The 17,089-nt window shown below is 47.8% G+C and overlaps 1 protein-coding gene across 9 annotated transcripts in view; it reads left to right on the top strand.

Moving 5' to 3' along the window:
- The window catches only part of DOCK11 (dedicator of cytokinesis 11), a 121,376-nt gene that overhangs the window by 55,900 nt on the left and 48,387 nt on the right, over window positions 1-17,089 (top strand). For 5 of the 9 annotated variants that reach the window (XM_030574596.1, XM_030574594.1, XM_030574599.1 and 2 more), the window contains 12 exons: window positions 404-490; window positions 2,067-2,156; window positions 4,608-4,726; window positions 7,395-7,464; window positions 7,552-7,677; window positions 8,525-8,596; window positions 9,039-9,185; window positions 9,663-9,746; window positions 10,253-10,364; window positions 12,368-12,406; window positions 14,012-14,190; window positions 16,096-16,212. In XM_030574596.1, coding sequence (XP_030430456.1) covers window positions 404-490; window positions 2,067-2,156; window positions 4,608-4,726; window positions 7,395-7,464; window positions 7,552-7,677; window positions 8,525-8,596; window positions 9,039-9,185; window positions 9,663-9,746; window positions 10,253-10,364; window positions 12,368-12,406; window positions 14,012-14,190; window positions 16,096-16,212 — 1,242 coding nt within the window. The remainder of the gene's footprint in view (window positions 1-403; window positions 491-2,066; window positions 2,157-4,607; window positions 4,727-7,394; window positions 7,465-7,551; window positions 7,678-8,524; window positions 8,597-9,038; window positions 9,186-9,662; window positions 9,747-10,252; window positions 10,365-12,367; window positions 12,407-14,011; window positions 14,191-16,095; window positions 16,213-17,089) is intronic. The other 4 variants (XM_030574598.1, XM_030574597.1, XM_030574595.1 and 1 more) reach the window with 3 other exon arrangements.

The raw sequence follows: 17,089 nt of genomic DNA, 5'->3' as shown, positions 1-17,089 counted from the left end.
CCCCCCAGAACTTCTTAGCCATACCTGTCCATCCAGAAAAGCCTGCCCCCACTTCACCCACCATCAGCAACATTGGAGGCTGTAAAAGACCCCAGTCCCAGTGTGTCTGGACAGTTGTTTGTGGTATGGGGGCCTGGCTAGTGGGCACGTGTATTATGTGGATTCAGTGGCTGATGAAGTGCAGCAGGCCACGTTCCCTGCTGCAGGCTGGGAACAGAGCGGCTGCAGGGTGCACTGAGGGTTGAAGGAGGGCGCTATTCTCTTGTGCTACGCAAAGCCCTTTTCTTCAGATTTTGTGCAGGCACTGAGCATTTACAGGACTGAATGAAGATCCAGCTGCATAAAGCCTTGTTCTCATCTGCAAATGTCTGCAACCAAGTAGCTGAATATTTTCTGTTCACAGCAGCAGAGCATTGATATTAAATGGGTCGATGGAGCAAAGCCACTGTTGAAGATCAAAATCCACTTGGAGTCAACCATTTACACCCAGGTAAGCTGACTGTCTGCTTCCTAGCCATTAGCATAGAGGTAGCAAAACCTTGTCACGATGGGCTTGGAGGGAGTGTTGTAATAAAATGATTTGAACTACTCTGTTGCTGCTGGGTTTAGGGTTTTAAGAAAGAGATTAGCGCTCTGCAGAATAAAGCAGAGAGAGTCTACGTAATAGCAGGTTATGGCTTGTTCACGCTCTCTTCTGATTGGGAGCACAATGAGCAGTCAGAGCTGAGAGAGAGCCCCGAGACGTGCTGGCATTGCCTTTGCTGCTCACACTCCCACCTGCAGGCGCTATGGAAGCCTGAGTCACTGAGCTGGTTGGAAAATGGGGTTTTCCTGTAGACCGTTTCGACTTTTCACCCCAAAAGAAAAGGGTTTGGGTTTTGACAGAGTCACACTTCGCTCCAGACAGCACCTTCCACAGCAACCTTCATTGAGTCCCAAGACAAATGTTCACCTGAGTGGGTCAGACTCGTGATGACAGATTTCATCTCCCCAGCGCCATCGATCTGACTGTGTGAGTGTCACAAGAGCCGCAGTGTGTGTGCAGCAATGCTGAGGTGTCGTGGGCCGGGTTCAAGGCCGTGTCAACACTAGGGGGACTATAGCACCACAGCTATGCCAGCATAACCCTATAGTGTAGCTGCAGAGTGCAGCCTTGGAAGGGGTTTTCCACCTCCCTGCTTAGTGACAGCAGCATTCTTCCATCGACCGAGTTGTGTCTACACTGGACATTAGGACAGCAGAGCTTGGCACTTAGGGGTGGGGATTTTTCACACCCCTGAGTGCCAGAGCTAGGCCAGTGTGGGATTTCTAAATGTAGTCCAGGCCTCGGTGTGCAGCTGCCTCATTTCACCATGCGCTTTTTATCCTTTTTTTGCTCTTAACTGTGTGGTACTGTCAGTAGCAACAGCACAAGCCCATGTACACTGCACTCTTCATGCAAACTGTGCCCCCAAATCTTTCCAGAGGCAAATACCCCAGTAATAAACTGTAAGATCCAAGGGAGAAAGAAATGAAGGGACATAGGCAGGGGAGAAAGGAGGGGATTTCAGAGGGCATCAGTGAAGCAGACATGAACACAGCGAGGCTGTTTCAAACATCAGGAGCTAGGAGGAGAAAGGTTTTGCCCCACCAGTGGTGGGACTGGAAGAAGGGGCAGGAGGAGGCTGGCACTGAACTGACTGTGTGGGGAAGGCTAGCCAGAAACACACAACTGTGATGCAGGTTGGTACAAGCCTACTGAGACCGCTGTTTTGTGTTAATGCTGAAAAGAACAGGGAGCCAGAGGAGCCGTTTGAAGAGTGTGGTTATGTGGCCATGCGTCTGTGTGCATCTGAAAAGGCCGGGAGCAGTGTGCCACCCGAGCTGTGGTCTAGGGAACTGGGATTTGGGGCGGGCAGTTGAGGAGTTCCTAGCAGGGCTGAGATCAGGCTATGCCACATGCCAGGCACTGTTGCAGAGGCAGATAGATCTGGTAGGTTTGCAGACCTGGGAAATGTGGAGTAGGAAAGACTGACCAGGGTTGAGGTTCATTCATTGAATTTTGTTTGTTTTCATCTTTCTTTCAGGACTTGCACCTGCACAAATTCTTCCAGTACTGCCAGTTGGTCCAGGCAGGAGCTAAAGAAGTTCCAGGAGAGCTTGTTAAATATCTAAAGGTGAATAGTGTCTTTCCCTGACCATTTTTACAGTCCATCGGTGGACACGCAGCTGGCTTTTCAGGTCACTCAGTCGCCACTAAGTATTCCATGTGAAGTATGCAAATAAGGCTTTAAAGGCGAGTGTGGGACAGTAACAGAGTTATTGATCTCAATAATGCTTTCTAGTATGTGCATCGGTACCTCTGGACACCTACGAGTCAGCAGCCCCGTAGCCTAGAAAGTAAATGGCTTATCCCTGGAGTTAAAAGTGAGAGAGATAAGCCCGTCAATATTAATCCCTAGTTACTATAACACATGATGCAGTGATTCTGCGCTATATGCTCCATACAGTGCAGGCAGCATGTGTAGCTTTGGTAGCACTGTGTGGTGGGTGTCCTGCAAACCCCTTGTCTTACCCTTCGCTTCCCTGCATGGACCTGCCACTTCATGTTGTTCTTAAATGAAGTATCAAGACGCTAGAGAGAGACCATTCACCAAACGCAATGGTGCGCGGTGTTATGAGCCACTCCAGTCCTTCCCTGATTTCATGGAAGCCACACCCCTTTCCCGATGTCATTTCCTGCTCTGCCCTCTCTCTTCACACTGCAAACGCCTTGAGGCAGGGACCCCTGAGCTGTAACGTGCCATGTGTCTTGCGCTGCAGCACAGATAATTGGTTGCTCAGTTGTCTGGCACACACTGCAGCAGGTCCGTTTTTAGGCTTTTGTGGGAACGGCGGAGCCCCTGTGAGAAAGGACCCTCCTCTCTATACCCATTAGGGTCTGACCAGCTCCCACTGATGTTGACAAGAGTTTTCCATTGACAGCATCGGAAATTGGGTCAGACCCGCAGAAACTAGAACGAGGACAGGGTCGCTGTCCTTGTGTGATCTCGAACAGCGCTTGTTGAAATATAAGGCCCTTCTTCACCTGAGTTAATGTTCCTGGTGTTCTGCTCTTTCAGAGGTGTGCTCTCCTCTGCTTACATGATTCACTCAGAAATTTTGGCCACAGTTTTCACTTTCATTCCGATTTTTATGAGGGTGTGAACATAGTGGCATTTGTGTAGCTTCCAAGCACCCTCTAGTGGCAAAGGACCAAATAGTGCCCATTCATACCAGCAGTTTCCTGTAAACGAGGGAGTAATTCTCTCGACTGGCAGATGTCACAGGCACATAAATCACAGAATGTTTCCTGATATCACAGATGGATTTGCTACATTCAACCTAACTGGCATCAATGATTTCCCAAAGCTGTAATGATATTTTATATTGCACCTATACTCCCATGCTGCTGTAGGTACTGAAGATGCCTTTGGATTAGCATAATCTCTTATTTGCAGCAATTTATAATCAGTGTGCAGCGTTTTTTGTTGTTTTTTGAGGTTTTTTGCCATCTTGAAATTTGGCCTATGTGGCTGATAGCTCAGAATTGAATTTTAATTTTAAAGGAACTCCAATCCTGATGCAGGTGAGTCATCCCACTGAAATCTGAAGGTGGGTTGTAGGATCAGGCCCAAGTTTTAATAAACAGTAACTTCTAAACAGGACAAAACTTTCTGTTCACCATTTCTGATAACTTTATGATAAGAACTTGTCTTCAAGTATGATTCTATAGCAAAGAGGTAGATCATTTAGTGTTAAAAATAATTGGCTATATTTCATAGATCTAAATATTGTTTTAAGGAATAAAAATAATCACACCTTTAATAATAATGGTGAGCACTTAAATAGTAGTTTCCATGTTCAAAACACTTTACAAAGATAATCTAATGAAGCCTCAGCCCCTGAGATAGGCAAGTAGCAATTGTTAGTCCTCTTTCACAGATGGGGAAACTGAGGCAGAGATGTTGTGTCACATTGCCAAGGTCGTAGAGGGAGTCCATGTCAGAGTCAGGGCTTAGCACCTCTGAAAATGAGAGCACTTTTCTTTACGTCCCTCAGTATGGACGTGGGCCTGGGAAATGGCCGAGTGACAGTAAGTTAATATTCAAACTTTCAAAAGCTCCTAAGTCCCATGTTCAAAACTGGAGCCAGGCACTTGGGAGCCTGAGTACCATTGCACATCAGTGGAAGTTAGGCACCAAAGTGCCAGAGTTGCTTTGGAACGTTTTTTCCCCCAATCACAAAAAGAGAGTGGGGATCAAAACTTCAGCTTGACTCTTTGGGATATATGAGGCCCTCCGGAGCGAGCATGTGACTTCTCAGAAAGGCAGCTGAGTCATTCCAAGACAGTGCTGGCTGTCGGGGCACAGCTGAGGGCAGTATTTATGAGCCCTGGGAATTATCTGCTTTTACTGGTGGGAGGAGCTGGCTGGGTAATTCCAGCCTCTCCTCCTTTCTTTCCAGCTGGGAAGCCCTCGCCTTTATTTATGCCTGCACTGGTGCAAACATTTCTGTGCAAAGTAAACACAGGGCAACATCTGTAACATATTAGGCTAAAAGCCATGTGTTTTGAACCTTTGTTCTAGTGTTTGCATGCCATGGAGAGCCAAGTGATGATACAGTTTCTACCGGTAATTCTTATGCAACTGTTCAGAGTCCTCACAAATGTGAGCCAGGAGGATGAAGTAGCTGTCAACTGCACCATGTAAGAGTCTGCTAACCTTGCGGCTTTCTTCCACTATAAATATAAAGCTGTAATTCAGATTTTTTTCAAAGGAATTCTGACATTCCATCACCAAAAAAAGAAAAAAACATAGCATTCCCGCAACTGATATTTCTATTAAAAGTCTTGCTAACCTCCACAGACAGAGTTGGAAGCCAGCTTGCTTTAGCAAAAGATCTTGCCTTTTTTATTTAAAAGTATTTGGAGATGAAATCAGAGATCAGGGGAATTGGATTTTCCCCCTTTTGTTATTTTACTTGGCTTCAAAACTTTATTTTTGGGGGGCCAGGTTCTTCCTAAGCTGTGCTGGGCAGAATTTGCTCTTATGAGTGGTCCTGTTTGGGGCAGGAGTAAATGTTACTCAGCGTGAGTAAAGGTTGAAGAATCTAACCCTAATTGTCTTGAGGATCCCGACATTGTTTGAGTGAGACTGGAGTCACCTGTCTACTCTGAACTGTCACTTCCCACCAGATCCTAGAGCCTGAATTAGAATTGGTTCATTGTCTAGTATTATTAAAAATCACTTATCTAGCACTGCCTGTTACAGGCTGGGACATGGGCGGTCAGGCCTAGAGGTCCGAGTAGGAGTTAGGAGCTGGAGCTGACGGTGAGAACCAGAATCAAATGCTGGATGCCAAAGCCCAGAATCCGAGCTGAGGGTCCGAGCCGGAGCTGGAGCCAGAAGAACAGGGACAGGAACCAGGAGCTGGTCAGGGAAGCAGGAACGAGGCAGGGAAGCAGGCAAGACTGGAAGGCAGCTCCAATGTAGCAGCCAACCAGGAGCTCGCCAATTGCACAGCCAACTTCCTGTGCCTCTTTCTGGCTTAAATAGTGCAGCTGGGCCTGTTGGTGGGGTCAGGTGCTCCTTCAATCAGGGCTCCTGTGGGCAGGGCCTCTGGCGGGGCTGGGATTCCATGACCTGCTTAGCCTACCCCCGCTAACAAGCTGCTGGATGGTTGCTGGGATATGAAGGTTACCTGGTGACCCAGGAGCCCCAGGTTCAAGACCTCGTGCTGAATATGCACAGAACTGCACAGCCATGTATGAAGTCTCATTCCCCTTAGTGCACAGCTCTGGGACGGAGTTTGGGTGGTGGACTGGGGCAGGGGGTTGGAGTGCATAGAGTGGGCTCTGGGAGGGAGTTTGGGGGCAGGCCCTGGGCTGGGGCAGGGGGTTGAGGTGCAGTAGGGGATGCTGGGTGCAGGCTCTGGGCTGGGGTTGGGGTACAGTAGGGGGTGCAGGCTCTGGGCTGGGGGAGGGGGTTGAGGTGCAGGGAGTGGGCCCTGGGAGGGAGTTTGGGTGTGGGGTCTGGGCTGAGGCAGGCGGTGGGGGTGTGGGGATGCAGTGCTTACCTCTGGCAGCTCCTGAAAGTGACCCACACCCGCCACTGGCAGCAGCTCCTAGGCAGGGGGCCGGAGGGGTCTCCATGCACTGCTGCCCACAGGCACTGCCCCTGCAGCTCCAACTGGCCACAGCTTGGGGTGGGGACAGTGTGCAGAGACATGCGCCCCTCCCCCAGGGGCCCCCAGGGTGTGAAGTGTAGCAGGCAGGCAGGAAGTCACCTTAGCACCGTTGTGCTGGTGAGAGGGGCCCTTTTAAGTTGCCTGGGGACAGCAGGCGGGGCCAGGGGGATGCTCCAGGGGAGGTGCGCAGGGGCGGCAGGTGGGGCCGGGGGAGAGACCCGGCTCCGAACTTTAGTGGAGCCAGGCCCCCACGCTCTCATACAACTTGCCACCCCTTGCAGAAGTGTCATTCAGGAGGAAAGGGTCTGGAGGGGTTGCTGGGAGTAGAGACGTGGAGCACTCCTGGCAGGAGGATTTGGAGGAGAAGACGCAGCGCAAGGAGGAATGCGGGTGGGTGTGATCAGCTGGCCCTTTCCAATAACTCTGCTGGGTTGATTTAGATTTTGAAAAAATAGGTTTGAGAAACTCCAGCATCAATGGGAAGGTTTCCACATTTCTTAGATCTCCAGTGAAAACTGGCTTGTGTTGGAATTTGCAAATTCCCCTGCAGTGTTTGGAAGCCCGATGCTGTAGCTCTGGGCCAGGGGGTGAAAGCCAGAGGGCAGCTGGCTGGGCTGCAGGTCTCCCTGGCCTCAGCTGAGAAAGATGTAGAGAGGAAACCCCAGGTGTAGCAGTGAGTAGTAAAGTTGCTTTTTAAAACACCTTTTGCTCCTGGCAATCTAAGACACAGTCAAAATGCAGGTAAACAAAGTGATGTGTTAAACATCTCTGGGGCCTGGTTCACTTGTCACATCGTTACACACTGTTGCAGCTCCACTGCAGCGCCTCATGACTTCCACCAGTCGGAGAGGAGAATCAGGCCGCTAGATTTAACCAAACACTGCAGGCTTGCACACATTGGAAGGGCAGGGGGGCTTCTGTTCTGCCCTAGCCCTCTCTCTCTCATCCCCACAGAGTTTGAGGGCATTCAGTCGGGCTAGAAAGTCTCTAGGGTGAACCTCCTCCGCGGCCAAAGGGCTCACACTTGGGAAGCGTGTCTGATCACACCAGCTGCAGGGACTCTGGCTGTTACACTACTGTTGCAGTAGGACGAAGCCCGAATGCTCTGTTCGCGAGCTGGATGAGCTCACCCTTGCATGTCACTGAGTGCTTTGTAGTGAGCAGAACCCCATGGTTTGTTTTTGTAGGGTTCTTCTCCACATCGTGTCCAAGTGCCATGAGGAAGGACTAGATCATTACTTACGGTCCTTCATAAAGGTCAGTGAGGACAATGCTGTGGCCTGGAAAATTCCTCACCACGAGCAAGCACCTCACTGGCCTGATGATGTCCCTGTTTCTTTGTAGTATGGTTTCCGTGCAGAGAAACCCAGCACCTCGCAGGCAAAGACGACCCATGAAATCCTGGCCACTGCAATGGCCACAGTGCTGAAGCAGTCAGCAGATTTCCTAGCCATCAATAAGCTGCTCAAGGTAAAGAGGTAGCTGGCCATTTACTGTAAACTGCTGGAGAAGAAAGGGGGAAAGGTCAGGGGCTCCGTGTTACAAAGCCACTTCTGTCCGCTCAAACTCATCCCCAAGATCAGAGTCTCATTGTGCCTGGGTGAGCCTTTCTAATCTGTTCCCAGGTCCCGCTCCCAGTGGACACTGATCCCTGCTCTGCCTGTAGGAAACACAGCTGTGACTGATTCCTACTCTGATGCACCTCCCGGATTTCTCTGTGTGCAATTGTATTCATTCATTTGACATACAATGTCACCGCTTTCCAGACTCCACTCAGGGAGAGTGTTCCTTACAGTGCTGATTTTGCATTTCTGCCTCCTGTAGCCTAGGAACGTTTCCCTTTCTGTGCCCTCCCCCTGCCCATGCATAATGTTCTTTGTGCCCGTAATGTGCTGCCTTACCCCCCATTCCAGCCCCAGTGACGTCAGCTGGCCCTTCCTATGTGCCTTTGCATAACAACGTAGCCCCTGATCCTGAAAGTGGATCTTCTCCAGGCAGACCCTTGCACCTGAGGGAGACCCACTGATTTCAGGGGGACTCTGTCCAAGTGTCAGGGTTGACCTGCTTGGATCCAAGTGCAAGGGGGGGTGGTAGATGCAAGCATTTTGAAGCTGTAATCTACTTACGAGCAGCACCTTACATCTGTGTTTTGGATTCAGTTTAAAAGGCTTATTTAAGACGTGCATGAAGGGATGCTCATGGTTTAAACTGTCATCCGTATTACTCCTCCAGTCATTACAAGGCTGCATTTTTTGATTCAGACCAATGCGCTCAATCTTGTTGGGAGATCGAACTGATCTCCATTTGTTTGTTCTAGTACTCCTGGTTTTTCTTTGAAGCACTGGCAAAGTCGATGGCAATGTACCTGTTAGAGGAAAACAAAATCAAGGTAAGCATGACTGCCCATGACCCATACCAAAGAGAGATGTCACAACGCAATATTCATTCAGAAAACTATTCTGCAAACTTAATCCTCAAACAAAATGTGTAAATCTTTCTAAACAAACCAAAAAAACCCCCCAGCCAGATATTTTTTTCTTCCCTCTCCCCACTTCCCCTCCATTGTAATTTTATGTCACTATAAACATTTGTGGTCTTTTTCTTATGGTCAGTGCAGCACAGACCTCCTGTACTTGAGCTAAAGGAGTAGCTCCATTAGTTGGTAGCAGTAGTAGGCTGTTCTCCTCTAGTCTCCCAGCCACTTGAGGGGCACACGATGCACCATTTTCTGGTGTCTGTCTAAACATTTCTTTACGTGAATGCTTAAAGGGAGCTTTCACATGGACTCCCATCTCTCAGACCTGATTGTACGCTGTGGTGTTTGATTTCAGCTTCCCAGAGCCCAGCGGTTTCCTGACTCCTACCATCATGTTTTACATTCACTGCTTCTTGCCATAATTCCCCATGTGACTATTCGCTACAGTGAAATCCCCGAGGAGTCAAGGAATGTCAACTTTAGCTTGGCCAACTTCCTGAAGGTCAGTCGTTTCCTGCTCTCTCCCAGGCTTAATAAATAAAAGGCAGCTAGCGGCACTGAACAGGCTGTGAATTCACAAGCCGGGCAGACATGGCTTTGCTGCGTCATCTCTGCATGTCCCGTGACTCAGACACTTTCTGTCATGGTTAGCTTTTGTAGCAGGTAAGAAGCAATGGGGACTCTCCACTTTTAATATAGGGCCTGCCATCATGCCTAGCAGCTGTGCCAAGGCTGTGTTAAATGTGTGCACTCTCATTTGAATGTTTCTCATGTCCCGTTGAGACTGAAGTGAGATCATTCAGTACATTTCAGAGAAAAAGGCTTATAGATCACATGAGACTTGATTAGCCCTGCAGAAGGACACAGCTTGACTCTTGGCAGGACTCTTGGTGAATTGACTCTTGGGGTGTAGAGAAGATTTAGGATGGTGACGTTCTTTTCTAATGATTGCTGACATGCTTCACTGTGCTTTCTGCAGCGCTGCTTGACATTTATGGACAGAGGGTTTATTTTTAATTTGATAAATGACTACGTTTCTGGATTCAGCCGCAAAGACCCTAAGGTGAGCATCGGATTTATTGAAATAGCATTGTGGGGGGGGGGTTATTTGTCAGCACCAAACAGAGTTTTGCAGTAATTATTTTGCACTGTAATTGGCTGCCACATGGACACAATTGCTGCAATATCACCGAAGTGTAGCAGCATCTCCGTGTGCTCCAAGAGCACCAGTACCGTTCTAAATTTTAAAACAACCTGAGAGAATTGGAGCAACCAAACTAAAGAGATGCTAGGGAGTATCAGGTCCAGGGTATCAAGAGCGGGGGTAGCGGAGGAGACAAAGAGCGGGGTAGTGGAGGACAAGAGGTCACGGTGGCTTATAATGACTGGAGAGAAGAGGCAGGAAGCAGGACATAAATCAGCCCTAATCAGTCATTGATACTATTGAGACCAAACTGGTATCGTGCAAACACCATTCCTGTGCTAGCTCCACAAACGGAGAACAAGACGTACGTTGAGTGCCAACTGGCAATGAGCTACTCAAACTAAAATCTTACATCTTTTATCCAGATACTGGTTGAATTCAAGTTTGAATTTCTGCAAACAATTTGCAATCATGAGCATTACATTCCTTTAAATTTACCGATGACCTTTGCCAAACCGAGACTTCAGAGAGTTCAAGGTACGTCCTTTTCCTGTTGAACTGGTGAGAGAGCCCCACTTTATCAGCTGTGGTGGGTTCCCTCGGTGGCCTTGATGGGGTCCCTCGGTGGTTAAGTTTATGTAACGCTCCTCGGTGAGCCCCATTTTAATTTTAATGCTTCTGTGTTCCTGGGCCCATGTAACTACAACACTTGGTCAGCACTTTCCTAAGTTTAAATAAACTCACTGAGCTTTCTGGACAGGGTTCAGTGACTACGTTGTATGTAGTGTATCTAACTGCCCTTTCCCACAACCTCCAAGCTCCGTCCCCAAAGAGGATGGCTGTTCCCAGGGGCAGGGCACTAACCTGTGACACAGGAGACCTGGTTTAATTCCCCACTGTGCTGCTGGTTCAGTGGGTGACCGGGTCTCTGTGCCTCGAAGTATGTCTACACTGGAGAAAAACAAAACAAAACAAAAACAAACCCGTGGTGGTAAGTCTCAGAGCTCTCAGGTCTACAGACTTGGGCTCGCGGGGCTGGTGCTATGGCACTAAAAATAGCTGTGTAAATGTGCCTGCCCAGGCTCTGAGCCCCTACCCCCATTGCTGGGCTTCAGAACCAGAGCAGGAATGGCTGCATGGCTATTGTTAGTTCTGTCATTTGAGCTCTGCAAGCCCAAGTCTGCAGGCTCTGAGACTCGCCATCATGGGATTTTCTGCAGCATATATGTCTCCTCAGTCCCCCGTCTGTCCCATGGGGATAACAGCACTGCCCTACCTTGGAGGGAGCGCCAAGGCGAACTGCGTTCCGTTGGAGCGCCTGCGACAGATCAGCATCTTCCTGTCTGTTTTCTCGCATTACTTACTTCTCTGAGCTGCCTGGCCCAGACTAATCTGCGTCACACTCGCGTAAAGCTGGACTTTTGTCCGTCTGGCCCGGTGTAATAGCATGCACTGCTGGAAGTGGCTGGGAAAGAGAGGAGATGTTACACACTGGGCTGGGATGTCTGCTGACTGCTTATGGGTAACGCAATCGGATAGGGATGCTCTGACTTGGTTAATGTACGTTTCTGTACTTACAGCATTCAGACTGGAAAACTAAAAGCCACTGAGCTCCTGCCCTGTAGTTCACTGCTGCCAGGGTCTGCCATTTAAGTCGTTTTCCTTCCTTTAAAAAAAAAAAGTGCATATGTTAATGAGTGTGAATCAGTTCACCAGGATCTGGCTGACGTGAGAAAGTGGCACAGCCCCCTCCTCAAATGTGCACACGATAGAAGTGGCACTGACATGTCCGTTCTGCCTGCCATTGCAGAGGAGCATACTGGGGCATGTCCGTGGTGAAGCGGGCAGGTCTGTAGGTGTAGTTCATGGTGTATGGAGTTATCTGAACCAAGAAAATAACCCTTCACGCCACTCCTTTAGTACTGCGGTCATGCTGGAAAAGGACTAGTTTACATAGGGCTGGGAACAGGGGACGTGGTGTGAACAGACACGTTGCATGCAGACCGTGCCCGCTCCGGGTCACACTCCATTCCAGAGGCATCTCAGAGCAGTTTGTCTGTGGCTTTCCAGGGCAGGGATAATGAGAAGTCAGTTTTCACATCCCCTCCCTCCCCCTGTAGGTTTCCTAAAAGACATCTGTGTTTCATCAGCAGCTAGAGTTTGACACTGCTTTTGTAAACAGAGCTAACACTGGCCAGGTTTTCCAGGTCACTGTCAGCCAGCTAAACAACAGATTAGTAAAAACGCAAGTTACAATATGTGAAGAAGTCGGTTCTTTACCCACAAAAGCTTATGCCCAAAGTTGGTTCTTTACCCACGAAAGCTGATGCCCAAACTGGGTTTTTTACCCACAAAAGCTTATGCCAAAATAAATCTGTTAGTCTTTAAGGTGCCACCGGACTCCTCGTTGTTAATGTGCTAACAGTGTGTAACAACACCATCAAGACTGTCCCCTGCCCAAGGCTGAGGGCAGGATTACTTAATACTGTTCAGTTTTGCTGTATTTTTATTTGTTCCTTTTCTTTTTACATATTAATTAGATTTTTTTTCATTTGCTGTGGAACGGTTCACTTCAGTAGGTAGGTTCGACTGGGATCGTTGAATCAGCTAATGTCAAATTAAGTACACAGCTTCAAATCAACTAGCTTGCTTGCACCCAACTAACTAAAATAACCAAATTGTGTAATAGACGTAGACTTTTACTAAAACAGTTAACAATCAATGCTAGATACCTTCTCCAGCTTGCTTTCTGTTTTCTCCTAATCAAGAATTCACAGTTCAATTAACGTTGTATTGGACGATATGGATCAGCAGAATTTAAAATATCTATTGTTTCTGTAAGCAGCGTGACACAGCTGTTGGAAAATTTAGTGTGGGATTTTCAAAGCTGTCTAGACACCCCAGGCTTAACCAGGTGTATCAGGGGAGCCTTCCATACTTGTGGGAGTTTCCAAAAGGCATCTGAGCCAAGAATAAGGTGGCTGTTCGCTCGGGGGAAAGGCCACACAAATTGTGTCATGTCCACGAGACTGGGAGCTTGCGGGCTATGCAGACTCTGTGTGGGCGTGCATTAGGGGAGAGCACAACAGGAGCTGGCCTTGGTGAAGTTAAACCACCCTAAGCAGTGAAATGCTGGGCTGCATTGCTCTATGGTGGCCGTGCTGCAGAGGCTGTGTCGGGAATAGCAAAAGATGTCTGCTGGCAGAGGTGAAGCCATCACAGCTCCTGGCAAGCAGGGCATTAAACCCCCTGCCCGGTTAGCTCCCCAGGCCCTCGGGGGCATGTTATAAAGCAGCCGCAGGGACAGGGCTGGGCAGTGAAGGTGTGTCCTCATGTGCCTCTCATATGTTTTAGCTCTTCCTGCAGCTTGATCTTGTACAGTAATTGCAAGAAGCTATCTCCTGTGTATTGGGACTCTGCAGTATTATAACCCTTTCCTTTGCGGTCTGACCTGGTCTGAAGGAGGCAGTGCTGCCATTGTGGATGCAAAATAAACCAGCATCCTGACTCGGTGTGCAGATTCCTTCCCAAGCCGCTGCGCCAAGTGGCCTATTGAAACTAGGCATCACTGCCATGATGTCTCTCGTTCCACCACCCATTCACCATCACCCGCAGAGTGCCGCTCTCACTCCAGGGCGTGAGCTTCTCGCTTGCTTGTTAGTTCGCAGTCACATAAACAGCCCCAGAAAGATGCTGTGTCATTATTATAACCCCGCGAGTGGGCTAGTCCCCAGGTGCTAGGTATAGTTGGGTCTTAGCAAATCTCTTCCGTCTCTGTTCTCTGTGATTCTAGGACTTCAGTAAAACTCTGCTGAACTGGGCCCTAGAGAGGTAAATTTAACAAGGATCTCTGAGGACCTTTAGCTCCAGCGCTGCCAAAACATTGTCATGAAAAAGAGAAGCAAATATCAATGTTGAACCTAAACCGGAGGAGCTAGTGGGTGTCTGTGTCCTTTAACATGATTGAAGTCGGTGGGCAAAACCTCTGGTCAGTTCAGTCTTAATCAAAACGTTGCTGCATTGAATAATGGTTACAAAAGTTCCAGGGCTGTTCATAGTCACTGAATCACACCAACATGAGAATGCTTTAATGTATCTGTATTACAAATATGTCATGACTGTGTTTTCTTTCTCTAAAACAAAATATTACGAGCACTGTTCAGTGTTTTTCTGTTTTGTTGCAGATGTAAATCTTGAATACAATTTAACCGATGAGTATTGCAGGCACCACTTCTTGGTGGGGATGCTACTAAGGGAAACAGCTCTTGCTCTGCAGGACAATTATGATATCAGATTTACAGCCATCACTGTGTTAAAGAATCTGTTAATAAAGCATGCATTTGACAATAGATATCAACACAAGGTAAGGCATGACTTTACTGACGATTCAGCATGTCTTTGGTTTCTATGCAAAGACACACAACAAAGTTTTGGTTTTAAACAGTTCATTCGTATTTTATCACTTTTTAAAGACTGGTTCTGAATAACTGACACTGTGTTGTGGGGAAAGTTCAAGATGGAAATAGCTTAATCTTCAGTTATTTATTCCCATTGGTTTTAGCCATATTGAGCATTAAGGTAATAAGGCCCTGATCCAACAAGGTACTTAAGCAGGTGATTAGCCATGGGCTACCTGAAGTTAAGCATGTCCTTTGCTGGACTAGGACTTAATTTAGCATCCTTGTATTAAATATGTAGCAATCTGGAGAGAGAACTAATCTCTATTACTCTAAGGCAGCTTGATGTTTTTCTAACTAGTCAGTCTCACACTGTGGTAAAAGGATTTGGGTGAGGTTTGGTTTCAGACCAAACGAAGGCTGAGGGGAGATATGATTGCTCTTTATAAATATATCAGAGGGATAAATATCAGGGAGAGAGAGGAATTATTTAAGCTTAGTACCAATGTGGATACAAGAACAAATGGATATAAACTGGACACTAGGAAGTTTAGACTTGAAATTAGACGAAGGTTTCTAACCATTAGAGGAGTGAAGTTCTGGAACAGCCTTCCAAGGGGAGTAGTGGGGGCAGGAGACATATCTGGCTTCAAGACTAAGCTTGATAAGTTTATGGAGGGGATGGTATGATGGGATAGCCTAGTTTTGGCAATTAATAGATCTTTGATTATTAACAGGTAAATATGCTCAATGGCCTGTGATGGGATGTTAGATGGGGTGGGATCTGAGTTACTACAGAGAATTCTTTCCTGGGTGCTGGCTGGTGAGTCTTGCCCACATGCTCAGGGTTTAACTGATCGCCATATTGGGGTCGGGAAGGAATTTTCCTCCAGGGCAGATTGGCAGAGGCCCAAGGAGTTTTTCACCTTCCTCTGCAGCATGGAGCACGAGTCACTTGCCGGAGGATTCTCTGCAACTTGAGGTCTTTAAACCACGATTTGAGGACTTCAGTAACTCAGACATAGGTTAGGAGTTTGTTACAGGAGTGAGTGGGTGAGATTCTGTGGCCTGCAATGTGCAGGTCAGACTAGATGACCATAATGGTCCCTTCTGACCTTAAGTCTATGAATCTATGAAATGCCCACATTGTGTTTAGGGTGCCTCTCTTACTCCAGCAGTTTTATGGTAAATCATTTTTAAATGTTGGAACTGTTCTGCTTCCCCATGACTTTCCCATCAGTGACTTCTGAGATGTGGGATTTCTGCCGGCGTAACTCTTCTCTTTCGGGGGCGGGGGAATTAGGCAGTCAACATTTGGTATCAGTTTGTTTTGCTTCTCTCTGATCTCTGTTGACTTCTGTAGCTTAGAAACTCTTCGCCCCAATGCTCAGCGGTTGGCAAGTCATGTTGTAAGAATCATTGAGATCAAGGAAAAGCTCCCTGTCCCTTGTCCGTGCAAGATAAGGGAACAAAAGCCACAACTCGTAGATTCAGTGGCACTTACTGGGTACTCCATGTTCTTGCAAATCAGGCCTCTCTTGTTTAGAAGAAGGATGGTCTAGTGCTTAAGGTGCAGCTGGAGACTCTGGTTCAATTGCTTGTTCTGCCCCATACTTCCTGTGTGATGTTGGGCATGTCACTTATCCCTGCTGTTCCTCCTCTATAAAAGAGGGATATTAATATTTCCTGTCTCACAGAGGTGTTGTGCGAATAAACATATTAAAGATAGTGACGGAGCAGTAGCTAACTCTTTCTAGGCTATAGCAATCAGCAGGGATCATCATGGAGAAGCTGAGGAGCTTAACTGTGTCACCTACATTTGAAGAAATTGCTGGTTATCTTAACAGTTTGTGCCATTGATTGTCTTTCAGAACCAGCAGGCGAAAATAGCCCAGCTGTATCTGCCACTGGTTGCGCTGCTCTTAGAGAATATCCAGCGAGTGGCTGGCCGGGACACCCTATACTCCTGCACGGCCATGTCTAATTCTGTGAGTAACACTACGTGCACTGAGGATTGGTAGTTCCCTTCCTCAGGATTTCTAGCTCAACTAGAGCGGCCACCATCCACATGCCCGTTTTCCCTTCTTCACTGGGCACCAAAGATCCACCTCACTCTCCCCTTGTCTCAGGGCCTATCGAGGCGCCCCCATTCTCCACCATACATGACAGAGTAGGGCTTCTTCCTAGCTTAAGCACTCGCTGCCAGACCCAGCCTCCTTGAAATAGGTTTATTTGTCTGAACATAAGCACACTCCACACACAAACAGTTCCTCGGCTCGCCCTTTGTCCTAGTGTTTCACAGCCTTCCCTCACAGGGATCTGTGGTAATCCTGCTCTTTCAGCCTCACAGCCAGTTCTGTTCTCAGCCACCTTTGCTTCCCTTCTGGAACACTGGCCCCAGAGTTACCTTCTTGGGCACCTGGTCTCTTGTTCCAGGAACCCACCATCAGCGTTAGCTCCACTCCCCTGCCCCAGCCACTCTTCCTCCTCTTGGCCTCTGGCAGGCCTTTCTAGTTCCAGGGGTAGCCCTGCCCCCTTGAATTGGCTCCATTGGACCTGATCTTCCCGCGGGGACCAACCCCCGGTTCTGTTAGCTCTGTCACCCTACCTGAAGTTTTTAGTATGTACTGCCAGTAGCCTGCTCAGTTTTGCTTTATAAACAAATAACTGTGTTCTCTTTTCCATAGCCCAGTTTGATCTTGCTTGTTTCATTCATTTCACATCCCTTTTCTACTCTGACATAAATCTCTCTGCACTGCTAGATGAGATTGCTTTGCCCTTTCATTTATAACACATTCTTTTGAGATCTACCCTATGTAAGTGTCATTATTTGAGGAAAGTGGGTTGTCGTAATGTGTTAATGTA

This window comes from Gopherus evgoodei, chromosome 9 (assembly GCF_007399415.2).
Source record: "Gopherus evgoodei ecotype Sinaloan lineage chromosome 9, rGopEvg1_v1.p, whole genome shotgun sequence".
NCBI lineage: Eukaryota > Metazoa > Chordata > Testudines > Testudinidae > Gopherus > Gopherus evgoodei.
The sequence above is the reverse complement of the archived record's forward strand: the minus strand, read 5'-3'. Positions and strand labels throughout refer to the sequence as shown.